The following is a 15,107-nucleotide window of genomic DNA, read 5'->3' on the forward strand; positions in this document are numbered from 1 at the left end:
ATACTTAATTAAATCACTTTTGTTTATTTTTAAACCCAGAGTAAGTGATTAATACCTGGGGGAGCAAACAGCTGTGCATACCTCTCTATCAGTGTTATAGAGGGCAGACAATTTATGAGTTTACCCTGTATACGGTAAAACAGATTTATACAAAGTAAAACAGATTTATTTGGGGTTTGGACCCCACTGGGAGCTGGGAGTCTGGCTGCTGGAGATAGGAAACCTGCTGAGCAGTTTTGGCTAAAGTCTACAGCTTTGGGGGCGTGGCTCAGACTCTGGGTCTGTGTTGTAGAAGAGTAGCATGTCTGGCTCGACAAGACAGGGTTCTGGAGTCCAAGATGGCAGGGAAAATGGGCTCAGAAGTAGTTTCAGCACATCAGGTGACAGTCCCAAGGGGGTCTCTGTGACCGAGCAAGTACAGTCAGAAATAGATAGTTCACCCACCTCTTGTTGTTGGATGCTGTTGGCTTTCCTTCACCATTTTATTTATATAGATGTCTTGTTACGTTGTCCATGGATGCTGAAAGGAATAACATGCGTAAAGAAACAGCACTGAATATACAAAGCAGGTAATTGCAAGGTAAAGAGACCCTGGATTATGCACCACCCTGTTAACCTAGACCCGTGACAAGGAACAAACAAACCAGTTTTTGTGTTTGAGAATTAGGGATTTGAAGGGCAAATAGAATCTTATGTCAGGAGAGCTTTTGTAACCCACACACCTCGTGGGTGTGGTATTCTGTCCCATTTAGTGGCACCAAGACCACTTAGACAGAGAGTTAAATGAGTCTGCTCTATAGCCTTAGGGAACAGGCAGTTGACTTTTAGCTCATGTAGTAGCGGCTCATGCACTAAACTCCAGAGACCACAGGTTCAATCCTGGCTGCCGACGACAGGGGTCTGTTAGTGTTACACTTAGAAGTTAGATCCTTCATGTGTGCCCATAACTTATTATGATTTATTTAACACTTCCTTCTTCATAGTCAGCTGAGGTGGCTGCTCCATTCAGCCAGTCTGCATAAGCAGATCCATCTCCTGAGAAGGACTCTATCAGAGTAGAACTCACTGTCATGTTCAGCCCTGCTGGATAAGGATAGCTCCCTGAACACGTTTACTTTCTTTTTCTTGTACCAGTGTGGTGTCCTTGTTATATTACAATCATTATTTTTTAAGGCCTTGTTCATTCTCACTCTTAAACGCTAAATGCAGACAGCACAGTTTTGTTAGACTTCTAAATAAATGTAAACATTCTAACATTATTGTCTTTACCTTCCAGGTGTCTCTTTAGTTACTTGTCTGCCCTCCCACCCCGTTATTACAGTATCTGCATACTATATTTTTTAATGTGTTTATCACATTAAAATAGCCATGTGAGGTAGGCCTGCGCCATGCCCTCGCTTTACAGATGTATACAAACATCTCCTTTGCACTAGCTGTCTAGCTGGGCCCTGCTGCCACGCACTGAAAGATCCCTACGGCACGTTGATCTATCTATTTTGGTCAGGTTCAATCGAAATGTTTCATTGTGACATTTTCAAAATGGTTCATTTCTATGTCAACCGAGTTCCATTTTTTGTTCCTAGAAGTAGCTTACCTTGTGAGCCAAAAGGCCATTTCAAACTGAAAAATGCATTTTTTTGTTTAACCTGCAGCTCTGACTGCAGTTACCAAAGGCGTCAGGTCCACAACTGTCTGGGAGAGCCAGGGTGGGCAGAGCAGGGCAGGAAACTCATGCACAATTGGGCCCAAGCACCTGATCCCCACCCCCTAAGCCAGCTGTTTCAACAGCAGAGGGTGCTACAAGCTCTGAAGCCCAGGGCTCCTCCTCCACCCCATCCCAGCCGGGTCCCTCCTCTCTCCCTCTCCCCAGTCCCTGTTGCTGCTGGTCCTGCAGCACTGAGCTGAAAGATGTAGCTTCTTTCCAGCTGACCCCATCCCAGCTGCAGTCACTGCTGAGCCCTGCTGGTCAGAGCAGGGCTGCTCCCTCTCCTCCTTCCCCCAGAGGAGACTCTTCTGGACTGGGGAGGAGAGGGGCTGGGGGGACAAAGGTGGAGAAGGGGGCAGTGACTAGGGCAAAGGAGGAGGGTGCCCAGCCTTACGGGACGGGTGTGTGGGAGTGAGTTAAGGGGCGGCAGGAGCTCTCACATGCGTACTGACGCCCTCAGAAATCTGGTGCTTGTTTGTAAATGCAGCGGTTGGTGCGCTGGCAGAGGGGCATGGCCTGTGGGCACAGGAGGTGGCAGCACAGGCCTCTTGTCTGCCACTTTGTTATGCCTGGCCCCTGGTGACTAGGGGAACTCAGTCCGCACTGCTGACCAAGTTTGCCCATGGTCACAGGGCTCATAAGTAACCCTCCTCCCCTATGGGATCTGTGGCAATGGCCTTCGCCTCAGTTAGGGTTGCCATCTTTCTACTCACACAAAACAAAACCGAACACTCTCGCCATCCCCTCTTCCAAGGCCCCTTCTCCAAGGCTTGCCCCCACCACCCTTATTCACTCAGACTCATTTTCACCAGGCTGGCTCAGGGGGTTGGGATGTAGGAGGGGGGTGAGGCCTCCAGTTAGGGGTGCGGACTCTGGGGTGGGGTCAGAAATGAGAAGTTCAGGATACGAGAGGGGGCTCCAGGCTGAAGCAGTGGGTTGGGATGCAAGGTGGGGGGTGAGGGTTCTGGCTGGTTGCGGGCTCTGGGATGGGGCCAGGGATGAGGGGCTTGGGGTGCAGGAGGGAGCTCCAGGCTGGGGCTGAGGGCTTCAGAGTGTGGGAGGGGACTCTGGGCTGGGGAAGGGGGTTCAGGTGTGTGAGTGGATGCTCTGGCTGGGGGTGCAGACTCTGGGCTGGGGATGAGGGGTTTGGGGCATAGGAGGGTGCTCAGGCTGGGACTGACAAGTTTGGAGGGTTTGAGGGGGATCAGGGCTGGGGTAGGGGTATGGGGGGTGGGTGAGGGCTCCAGCTGGGAATGCAGGCTCTGGGTTGGGGCTGGGGATGAGGGGTTTGTGGTGTAGAAGGATGCTCCAGGCTGGGACTGAGGAGTTCGAGGTGGGAGGGGGTCAGGGGTGCAAGGTCCAAGTGGCGCTTACCTCAGGCAGCTCCCAGAAGCAGAACCATGGCCAGGCAGCTTTGCATGCTGCCCAGCGGTGTATTATTGCCTAGGCCAACAAGGCCTAGGCCTAGGGTGGCAAATTTGCAGGGGCAGCAAATTTATAATAGCAGCATTTTTGTAATTGCGGCATCAGTGACGCCACGATTCTACCAGTCATAGCGCATATTGAAATCACCAATGACAGCGTGATTCTATTTAGTAAACATACTCACGAGAATCCTAAACGTTAATAATATGACTGGAAGGAAGACATTAAGTGGTTCTCAGTTTAAAAAAAAGCTATACAAAAGAAAGGGAAAACAAAATGGCAGCAAAAATGAGCAAAATAGATTCCTTTGTTGTATCAGTTAGTGCAGACAGTGAGACAGAAACAATAGTTGAAAGTAGTAGTGAAGTAAAAAGTGAAAATATTGGTGATGATATTGAAAATGTTGATGTTTAATACGTTTATATGGGGCCGGCAACTGTTTCAGGGCCTAGGGGTGGCAAAATCATTAATCCGCTACTGTCGCTGCCCTGTCAACAGACGCTGCCCCCGCAGCTCCCATTGGCTGCGGTTCCTGGCCAATGTGAGCTGTAGAACCAGCACTTGGAGCAGGGGTAGTGCGTGGAGCCTCCTGGCTGCCGCTACGCATAGGAGCCGGAGAGGGGACATGCCACTGCTTTCAGGAGCCACATGGAGCCACAACAAGCAGAGAGCCTGCTTTAGCCCCACTGTGGTGCCAACTGGACTTTTTTACCGGGTGTTCCAGACACCTGGTAATCCTAGCCTCAGTCCCCCACCATGCCTGTGACCATCCAAGAAACAGCTCTCTCTTTAACATAGCACTTCCTCCCCCCAACCCCCACAGTTAGTGTTAGCATCAGAGGCTGGTGAAGCCCTAGAGTCCAAGCATGCACATTGACAGCTCTATCCTGCTGTCTGGTGCACTTCTCACTGTCCACTCAGCCCTATCCCCACTAAAGAGATTTCAGCTTTGTTGGCACTGAGGCAGGAGATCCTCGCTGGAGCTCACTCCAATCTGTTAGTGCTCTCTACCATGCCCTGGTAGCACCCCCTCCTCATCCCAGCTTCACAAGATCTGCACTGAATATAGAATCTTTAAGCACAGTCCTTACTGGCAGCCCATTCCACTTTACTCTGGCTTGTGATTTGGTGAGGGTGACACCTTGCCAAGCACATACTGGGGACAGCTCTGCTGCCCTTTCGCTGCACACTAATGCTGGCAATTGTCTATTGCCCCGCTCCTAAAAATAAAAGGAACTTGCTCCAAAGCTCCCAAAGTGTTCACTTTGGAATGGTGATAAACGCAAATGAGGCCTGGCTCATTCAACCTCTTCCCCTGGATGCCAGCAGAGGGGAGTAGACAGCTGTAGACTTCAGAGCCTTCGCCATGGGGCAGATGTATCAATGACCAGAAATACCCCGGCCAAAAGGGAGGAGGCAGACCCAGTCCTTTACCATAGATATGCACCTTTGTGAGCCCAGTATGTGTCCCCTGGGGCTGACCGAGGAGGCCAGTGGAAGGTTCAGCTCGTGTCAGAGACAGCCCCTCCCTCTGGAGTGGGGCTGGCAGCCGCTTAAGCATGTGCTCTCTGGTCTGCACTCAGTGCTAGCTCTCATCTAATTCCTAAATGGCCAGGGTTCCGCTCACCTCAGGCAAGTGTACACTACAAAATTAAGTCACCCTAAGAAAAATTGATGTACAGCCACCATGGTATATGAACCAGTTTTACATGTCCACACTATGTTCCTTGTGTTGGTGGTGTGCATCTTCACCAGGAGCTCTTGCAGCAATTTCACTGTCAGTGTGGGGCATTGTGGGATGGCTTCTGACAAGCAGCAACAGTCAATGTAAGCAATGCAATGTCTACACTGACTCCAGAGCAACCTAACCCCATTGACATATGCCTCTTGTGGGGGTGGAGTTATTAAGTCGGCATAGCGGGCGAGTATCATTGGTGGGAGCAACATTGTAGTATCAGGGCTGCCTGAGGGGATGGCGGGCAAGTGGGGCAATTTGCCCCAGGGCCCCCACGAGAGTTTTTTTGGATCCTGGAGCAGGGTCCTTCACTCGCTCTGGGTCTTCGGTGGCAATTCGGCGGCGGGGGGTCCTTCCGCTCTGGGACCTGCTGCCGAAGTGCCCCAAAGAGCTGCGGCGGGGGGTCCTTCCACCATGAGACCTGCCGCTGAAGTGCCGGGTCTTCGGCAGCAATTCGATGGCAGGGGCACCCGCTGCCGAAGACCCCAGACCCCCTGAATCCTCTGGGTGGCCCTGTGTAGTGTAGATGCCTACAGAGTTAGGTGAGTGTACGCTGCCTTACATCGGCCTAGCTCTGTAGCATAGACCAGGCCTCAGATACAGCTCTCTTCCCAGGCTCTGCCATGGTGTGTGGGCTCAGCCCCTCCCAAGGGTGAAGGGAGGAAGAGCTGGCTCTTTGGAGCTGGGTTCTGCCTGAGACCCAGCGGCCCAGCCTGGCCCCTTTTAGAGCACGGTGTAAGACACAGCTGTTAATCAAGCTTCTCCTCCACCTGCAGGCCTGGGCTCTCCTGGCACACACAACACTGACCTCGTTCTTGGAGACAGGTACTAGCAAAAGCCCTCACCATCCTTCCCCAGTGAGGCAGCCCCATGTGGGGCAGCAGTGCTGGAGGCTGTGACATGGACAGTGGCGGGTGTTTCCAGCCCTAAACATCCTTCTCCCCTGCAAAGGGTGGGGGGAGTAAGAGGAGCATTTGTACAAGGGCAAGATAACCCAGCCTTCCTTCTTCACCTTATTATTTCTGCCCTTCCCCGCAGGGCTGGGCTAGGCCATGCCGGGTCCCCTGCCTATGCCAAATCGCAGCTGGCATCCGATTGCTGACTCCCAAGCCCTATGGTCTCAAGTATTGCTTCCCTGGTGTTTGGTTTCTGGTGCTAGGCTTTGTCCTGCACCCGCAGGATCTTGGTGATTCCCTGCACTGGCCTCGTCCTCAGATATCTGCTCAACCCTCGAGCCTATCACCTCTCCTCCAGGTGTGCACTGTGTTCCCCAGATGGAGCTGCCCAAGGAAAGCCTCCAGCCTTCCTTGGTGGGTCCTTTGCTTCCATCTCACCCCGGGAAGCTTCATGTAGGGCCAAGGTCTTCCCTAGGGAGTTGCCAGCCAGGATCTTCTGCTGCTTCTTTCTTTGTGGTGGTGCCTGTCCAGCTTCTTTGTCCCCCGGCTGGCGCTTCCCCCCTTGAGCCTGTGCCCAGCAAGGGGTGGAACAGCTCAGAATACTTCATGCAGGCATCTAGGTTAAATGTCTCCAGCGCATGTTCCCCTCATGGCCACACTCATCACCCCCCTGCCTTGCATACCTGCTCCATGCATGGGGTGTCTCTAGCAGTCCTCTCCTGCCCCATGCTGTCTAATTTCACTGCCCTTCCCTCCAGAAAGGAGACCCACTGGCTGCTGGGGAAACAACCCAGTAGGCCTCCATTCCAGGAGTGGCAGATTGCCCGTGGCTTTGGCAGCCATTCTACACCCCAGATGAGGTCTCAAGTTCTAGACTCCTCCTTCTCAGAGCCTGTTAGTCTCTAGGCACTGCTCCGTCCTGGAGGGGTAGGTCCATGGTAGCTGCTGTGGGCTTGATCTCTGTGTACGGGGGCAACAAAACTCTGTGCTTGTCTCAGGCTACGTCCAGACTACCCGCCGTATCGGCGGGTTAAAATCGATTGCTCGGGGATCGATATATCGCGTCTCATCTAGACGCGATATATCGATCCCCGAGCGCACTTATATCGATTCCGGAACTCCATCAACCCCAACGGAGTTCCGGAATCGACAGAGAGAGCCGCCAACATCGATCCCGCGCGGTGAGGACGGGTGAGTAATCCGATCTTAGATATTCGACTTCAGCTACGTTATTCACGTAGCTGAAGTTGCGTATCTAAGATCAATTTCCCCCCCGTAGTGTGGACCAGCCCTCAGGCACATCACTCTGTTATCAGCATTAACTCACTCAGTGGGTATGTCCCAAGCCACCACGTGGCAGAGCCCTAGAAACACACAGCCCATCCCCCCAGCTCAGCCTCCTTGACACGCCAAATAGCGCCTCTGGAGTCATTCAGATCTCACAGCCTCTGCCAGTCCCCCAACTCTGACCTGACCCTGCCCTGTATCCTCTGTGCAAGGGGTATACTCTCCTGAAAGGCACTGGCATGAAGATGGCACAAATACCACCTTAAAGCTGGCTTAACCAGGCACATGGGAGTAGTGTTGGCCAGGAGTCTCCCAGAATCACTTTCCCAGTAACTACGAAACCAATCTGGGAGATTTTAATAGGCCGCTAAAAATTCCTACGTGCTCCGGCTCCATGCGGTTCCTAGAAATGACCAGCATGTCCCTCTGGCTCCTAGGTGCAGGGGTGGGCAAGGGGTCTCTGTGCGCTGCCCCCGCCCCAAGCACCAACTCCGCAGCTCCCATTGGCCAAGACCCATGGCCAATGGGAGCTGCAGGCAGGAGAAGCTTGAGGAGCCACCTGGCCACTCCTGAGCCTAGGAGCCAGACATGCTGGTCGCTTCTGGGAGCTGCCCGAGGTAAGCATGATCTGGCCGAAGCCTGCACCCCAAACCCCCTCCTGCACCCCAACCCCCTGCCACATTCCTGAGCCCTCTTTGGAACCTCACACCCCTCATCCCAGCCCCATGCCACAGCCTGTACCCCCTCGCTGGAGCCCGCACCCCTGCCCATACCACAACCCCGTGCCCCAGCCCTGAGACCCCTCCCACACCCAAACTCTCTCCCAGAGCCTGCACTCCACACCCCCTCCTGCACCCCAACCCCATCCCACAGTCCAGTGAAAGTGAGTGAGGGTGGGGGAGATGGAGTGAGCACAGGGCGGGGCCTTGGAGAAGGGGCAGGACAAAGGTGTGGCCTTAGAAAAGGGGCAGGGCAGGGGGCGGGGCAAGGGCGTTAGATTAGACAGTTGGCAACTCTACATGGAGTGGGGGGAGTTCCTGGCAGGAGGGGATTCCCATGTGGTATGAAGGCAGCAGAGCCAGCCCTATGCCATTCCGCTCTGGCAGCCCATCACCTTTGGAGCGTGCCGCTGCCAAAAGGGCACCCCAGCAGCCCCGGCTGTGCTCCTCCCTGAGGTCCTGCTCCTGCTCATCCTCTCTCTCCTGAGGCACCTGTGAAGAGGTGAGTGCAAGTGGTGAGTTGTGGGCTGGGGGGCATCTGGAGGAGGGGGAGAAGAGGTGTGTAAGAGCTGCCGGACAGCTGGCAGGTTGAGGAGGACTGGGGGAGGGGGCAAAGAGGCACATATGCTGTGGGTGGAGGGACCTCGGGGGAAGGGCTGGGCAGGGGGGCTGAGCAGGGCTGAGGGTGGACCATGGGTAGGGCTTCAGGGGGAGGAGTCCGAGCGGGGGCAGGCCTAGGGGTGGGACCATGGTCCAGGCGTGCCCAACCTCCCCCGAATGGAGGAGTCACACGCCGCCCTGGCCCTGCTCTGCACTGTATGGAGTGTGCAAGGGCGGCAGCCAGGCTGATGCTGTGCTCCAGTGAGCCCCAACTGTAGCATGGCCCTGTGGGGGTACTTGCAGTCAGGCACCATTTAGAGCAGCTCTAGAACTGCTCTAATGTGTGGCAGGGGCCAACTCAGAGGACCATCAGCCCCGGGATTGGATTGGGAAGGGGGTGGGGAAAGGTGGCATAAATTCCTGCCCTATCTCTGCCCTCCCCTCTGTCCTGCGCAGCCAACTCCTCTGCCACCATCTTAGTGTCCTTGCTACATATAACAGTGATTCCTGCAGTGCCCACTGCGTCGCTCATTTGGCAAGATGTCTCCCACACTCACAGTCATTTGAAGGCCACGCAGTGCCTCACAGTTCAGTCACAGAGAGAAGGGTGTCCTGCCATTGGCCACCGATTGCTGGGGCTGCAGGGATGGTAAGTCAGTGGTAGGACCTCCCGAACCTGGGGAAGGACAGAAAAGCAGTTTCTGTCCCCTCGGTAAGGCAAGTGAGGCTATCCTATGCAGCAGAGCAGGAGACAGAGCAAGGTTGGAGGTAATCTGGTGAGCTCCCCCTCAGCTGAGGGTCACTGTCTAGTTCAGGGTCTTTGATAAAGCCTCATCTTTCCCCAGCGCTGTCCCAACCACCCTGTTTTCTCCACAGAAGAAACAACTACTATCCTTGAGTGAAAGAATGGCTCAGTGGTTAGGACACTGGGTTAGGTCTCAGGAGACCTGTGTTCAGCTCCTTGCTCCACCACCAACTTCCTGTGTGACCTTGGACAAGTCACAGCCTGGCTGTGCCTCAGTTTCTCCATCTGTAAAATGAGGCTAATAGACCTGCCCTTCAGATACTAGGGTAATGGGGAGGAGGACATTTAAGCCCCACAGAGAGGTGATATTTATGTGGCTAGCTTTATTTAACACACCTGGCCATGCCTGCAGATGGCCACAGCACCCACAACTGGCCAGCTTCTCAGGTGGCTCAGCTCCTTTTCAGATACCTATAAAGGGAAGATTTCCAGAGCTTCCACACAGGTTGGGAGCATACCAGCTTTGGCAGTGTACCTGTGCCATCTAGTGGCAAAGCAAAAATACAGAGCTACTGCGTGGGCAGGAGGAGGGGGAGTGAAGGGATTACAGAGCAGGGAGTGTGAGGGGGGAAAGAAAGAGGAATGACTGCCAAGGTTAGAAGGGGCGAGAGTGAGCCAGAAGAGAGGTGAGGGTAAAGTTAATACAAAGGCAATACTAGACCACCCAGATTGAGATGCAACTTGATTTTCTCAGCTGTGACATAACTGTCTCTTTCTATTGTATGTCTGAGTCCAGTTCCAAAGCATCAACCCAGCCTCCCACGTGAGTGTTTGCCAGAAGGCTGCTATAAAGAATGCACTGTATTATGACTGCCAACTGCCTCGTGGAAGAAAGTGTTGCCTTGGGGTGGGAAGTGGGGCAGGAAGTGAGACGGGTGTCAGCTAGGCAGCGGCTCCTTTAGTTGTGAGGTGCCTAATGCCACACTACAGCAGCTGCTTGGGGTAATGCAGGGAGATGCATGCCCCTGATGGAGTCACCAACACCACTTGCCAGAGAGCCAGCGTATTCCATGGTAGGCCCCCCGCCAGCTCCAGGCCAAGCCTGACGTTCAGTAGTTTGTGAGCTCTCAGCAAATCCCAATGCAAGCTGGTTTGGCTGCCAGCACAAAAGGCCGCAAACCAGCAATTTAGGACCTTGATTCGACAGCTCCAGTCCTTCTGATCTCTCCCAGCCTTGCTGTTTGATATAATTCCCCAACAGCCCAGCCAGTCCCGGCACCAGGGCCAGTCCTACCATTTAGGTGACCTAGGCAATGGCCTAGGGTGCCAGAATTTTTTGGGGGGGCTATTTTGTCAGAGCAGATGGCACGCGGGTCCGGTGGACCTACTGCAGTCATGCCGGCAGACTGTCTGCTGCTGGAAAGGCTCCGGTGGAGCTGCCGCAGTCATTTCGGCAGACGGTGCGCTGGTCTAAAGGCTCCAGCGGACCTACCGCAGTCATGCCTGCGGCAGGTCCTCCAGAGCCTTTAGACCAGTGGACTACCCACCAGCATCACTGCAGCAGCTCCACCGGAGCCTTTCCAGCAGTGGACCGTCCGCCGGCATGACAGCAGTAGGTCCACCGGACCCGCGGGGGGCGGCGAAATGGCTGTCCACCTAGGGCATCAGAAACCCTGGCGCCGCTCCTGCCCAGCACAAGCCGCCTGAGATTTGTTCCTTTGCAGATTCCAAAAGCTAAGGAGGACAATAGAGAGATCTGACAATAAAGCAGCAGTCACACCTTCAAATTCCCCCTGGTGCTCTGGGAGCAGGGTACCAAGATGGTGATTCCTACAGCACCCAACTAGGTGGATGCTGGAGAAAATGGAGGAGGGGGAATAGTGGAGAGCTTTGGGATGAAGGCGGATGGTGTTGTGAAAGGGAATGAACATTAATGCAAGCCCTGCTAACCCAGCATGGCTCTTTGTCCCCATTAGTGGCTAAACCGTGTAGATAGATTTATGAACCTGCTACTGCCTCCAAGTTAACAGAGTTCAATCAGTGGCAGCTCGCGCTTTTAGAGCCCACAGTCCAAGGTTCGATCCTCACTGGTGACCAGAATAAGGGCATTATTGTGAACTGGCCTGTCATAAACAGATAGTAGAAGTTAATAGAACAGAAGTACTTTATATCTCTTTTGCCTGTAAAGGGTTAACAAAATCAGTGAGCCCGGCTGTCACTTGACCAGAGGACCAATCAGGGGACAGGATACTTTTAAATCTTGAGGGAGAGAAGTTTTTGTGTGTACTGTTAGGTTTTGGTGGTTCCTAGGACATGTGGGACCAGGCTTTCCAGAGAGCTCAGTGCCAAGCTGTCAAGTGCTGAGCACAGACGAGTGGGTCCAAATTTTCCAAAGAGCTGAGCTCCCTCTAGGCCCCTAAACAGGGGCCAGATTTTCCAAAGAGCCCAGTAACCAACGTGCAGAAAATCTGGCCCTGTGAGGGGGTACTTGAAAGTCTGGCCCCTGCAGCCTGTTCTTGACTGGGGGGTGGGAAGAAGCTCTGACCCCAAACTGGAGAATGTGGGGAAGCAGAGACTGGGAAGTGCACAAATATAGACTAGTCCTTTGCCCAAGTCTCCTACAGAACCTCTGCCCTAGCCTGAGAGCTGTGGTGCCAAAAGAAACTGCTCCCACCTTTCCATGCCCAGCAGGCCCATGCTGCGCATACTCAGATCTCAGTGAGAACTCTCCCAATCAGCTTCCTTTGGGTTAATTCTGTCCCTCCTTCCACAGAACTGTCTGCCCAGGAAATGAAACACCCCAGGTTGTAGCCCTAAGGATTAATCAGCTTGCTTGCATAGATATATCTTTTCTTATAAGTTTAAGTATTTGATGTATTGTAATAGGTTTATAGATTTATATTAATAATAAGTTTGGCTGTAATGCAAAAGACCTACAGGCCAAACTCTGTATGTTAAGCTAAGGCAAAGTTAGCATATCTATATTGGGCCCCTTTACCCAGAAAAGTAAAGATGACCTATATTTGTTACCCAAATAGATAAAACAGCCACGCAGATATCTAGAGACTTTTACCTAGACCAACAGACAATGAGGGATGGCAAAGGGGATTTTTCAAAGTTGTATCCACAGACTTAACAAGCACATCACAAGTGCGTACATACCTGTCATCCATACACGCATACATACTAGTCTATGGGGTAAGTGTACCCTAACATTTCTGTGGAGGAAGGATGAAATTTGGGCATAAGAGGAAGGATTTCCAACCTATGCCCTATAAAAAGGTGATTCATCTCACCATTTAGATGCAATGCAATCAATCCATCTATCTACTCTTCATTATCTCCATCTTCAACAACTATTGTTGCTAGTCATCTACGACGGCTATTAACTGTTAATAGGCCATATTATGTTGCTTTTCAAACTTTAAGTTTTAAAGGGACTAGCCTAAGCTTGGTTTCCCTATGCTTTATTTCAGCTTGAGGTTTACTGATGAGTTAAGTTAAAGAGTAAACAGCTTTAACAACTCTTTGCATTAGCTTCCTCTGCCAGAGGTGTGAAACTGGCACTGCCAGAGGAGGGGTCCTGTATCTTCCAACACCAGGTTATTAAAACAGAGTGTGAGTATTAACCAAAGTTGCAGCACATAATATTGTGTTATCATATGTATCTCTTGAATAACTGTGATACAATTATAATTTTGTAAGTCTGTTTTACCATTTACTATTTCATTGATTTGAATAAAAAAGTCTTTATGACAATATCTATCTCAGTGTGAGCTTCCTGTCATACCCTCAAAGGTCCTTTTATAAACTCTGTGACACCTGATTCAGGATGAACTTTATCTTCTGATCAAACAAATTGGTGAGCCTAAACCCATACTAATTAATATCCATAATAATTATTAGTATTAATTAATTAATTAAAATTAAATTAAGTTGCTAAATGAAATCAACACTACTAACACCTCCAAATCAGGCTACAAGGTGGGCCTGATCCTGTGAGGTGACAGGGCCTTCCCCTCCTATTGACTTCAGTGAAAGGTGCTGCTCAGCACCTCCCAGGATCTGAGCCCATCAGCACAACAAGCAGAGCCCACGGGAGAGGAAGGAGATCTCCCACAGGGCATTCAATGAAGCACCCGAGAGTAGTAAACGTGGGTTTTATTTAAAAACATGACATTGCACAGTAAACTACTAGCACTAACTTCATACAGTTCATCTACCTTTGTCCACGCTGGCCTGTGTGTGAGGGGGAGGGGAAAAGATCTCTGAGCAGAGACTATACATTTCTTTGATGCTAATGCCATGACTGGCCCCCACTCCCTCCTCTGGTCCCCCCACCAGGCCAGGCATTGCTTACATGGCATGGGATAGAATACATTGGACTGAAGCAAGCTCTTTCACAGACACAGTGGGTGGACAGGATTTTCTGGAGTGGTGGGACAGGGCTCTCGCTCCTTGTCCCCCTTCCCCAGCCTATACACACGGCTTTCGCAGCTGTAACAGATTTACCCCAAATAGAATTTTTCCCACTTGCCATTCCTGCATGTTCAAAGTCTTCCAAGAGGATAGATGCTCTTGGGGCAGTCCAGGGGCTCCTCCCCACAGGCCAGACCCCTCTTCTGTTTCTCCTTTGGAAAACGAAAAGAAAATCCCCTTTTCTTTGGGGATGCATGACGCTCTGCCAGAGAACACCTTACTTTCGGAACCTAAATGGGTTCTCAGCCACTGGCTCTTCATTTCCACATGTCCTGGGAAATCCACACTGGTACCCCTTGGGGGCACTTTGTTTTGTAACACTGATTGGCCATTTATGGTAAACGGTTGGCCCCCGAAAGCCCAGTTTGTTCTCCATTCCCCTCCTCGGAAGTGCAAAGATGTCTGGCCATGGTCTGCATAGCTGGGTTACAGAGCAATTTGCATTCTGGAGCTCAGAGATCAGCCGCTAATATGGAGTTGTTTTCTTACAAAATACAACTAAAAGACTAAGTACTGGTAGTAAATATGGATAGGCTAGGAAAGGTGAGCTCGTGGGTCCGTTTGCAGGGCATGGCTAGACCAGGCCAGCTGCCTTCTCTTGTACATTGTATTCCTTGTTCTTCTTCACCCGCCAGTTGATGATGACTAGCAGCAGAATGCCAAGGAGTTTATACCCCATCTGGAGGCCTATGTATCTGGCAAGAGAAAGAAATAGAGAAAAAGAACAGTGTGAAACTGCCAGGAACAAACTCTGATCTGATGGGCCGGTCCCTGTGCTCGCTAAGGTGGCCCTGCTGCTCCCATGGAATGATTCCTGAGCTCTGCTGAACCTTTGGAGTCTGCAAGCTGACCGAGGAGAGGCAGTGCAGGGCCATAGCTAGGGTGCTCGCTTCCTGGCTGTGCCACTGAGTGCTGTGACCTTGGGCGACTCCTGGCCCACCTGTTTGCCTCTCCCAACATTTGTGCATTTAGTGCAGGGACTGTCTCCTGCATGACCAGCACCTACAACAATTCTGCCCCTATCTCCACAGTGGGCTTTCAGACTTCCTGGGACACCAATACCACCACTAACTGTTCAGCTCTGGGGACTGCACTGGGGGCTCTGCGATGAGACCGGCGCTCTGTGGGTGAGAGAGGGGCCATCCTAACTCGGAGCCCTCTCCTAGCTACAGTTTAATCTATCCCAAAAGAAAATCCCTCCAGCTAAAATATATCCCAGGCAGGAGACAGGTTACTTGCCTCACACCTAGCAACCCAGCAAGAGAGGAACATCTCTACACTGCTGAGGGGTAGGGTCTTTGGCTTATCCCACTATTTATAATAGCGGTGTTCAGACCATGTCTGCACATGCCCTTCCTCTCCCACAATCTCCTCTCAATCCCCTCCTTTGGTCTGGTTTTCCTGCTCCCAAGTCCCTGGACTATCTTGAGGATGCAGCCAGTTGCCTGATCACCCCCCTGACGTCTTTCTCAATCCTCCGAGCCAACTGAAAAGAGAAAAACTCTCAGGAACTCCC

The 15,107-nt window shown here is 52.0% G+C and overlaps 1 protein-coding gene across 3 annotated transcripts in view; it reads right to left on the reverse strand.

Annotated features, from left to right (window-relative positions):
- Positions 1 to 13,258: 13,258 nt before the first annotated feature.
- SLCO2A1 (solute carrier organic anion transporter family member 2A1) overlaps positions 13,259 to 15,107 on the reverse strand; it is a 106,360-nt gene continuing 104,511 nt past the window's right edge. For all 3 annotated transcript variants that reach the window (XM_050965471.1, XM_050965470.1, XM_050965469.1), the window contains one exon: positions 13,259 to 14,286. In XM_050965471.1, coding sequence (XP_050821428.1) covers positions 14,166 to 14,286 — 121 coding nt within the window. In that variant the 3' untranslated portion in view covers positions 13,259 to 14,165. The remainder of the gene's footprint in view (positions 14,287 to 15,107) is intronic.

This window comes from Gopherus flavomarginatus, chromosome 8 (assembly GCF_025201925.1).
Source record: "Gopherus flavomarginatus isolate rGopFla2 chromosome 8, rGopFla2.mat.asm, whole genome shotgun sequence".
Lineage (NCBI taxonomy): Eukaryota > Metazoa > Chordata > Testudines > Testudinidae > Gopherus > Gopherus flavomarginatus.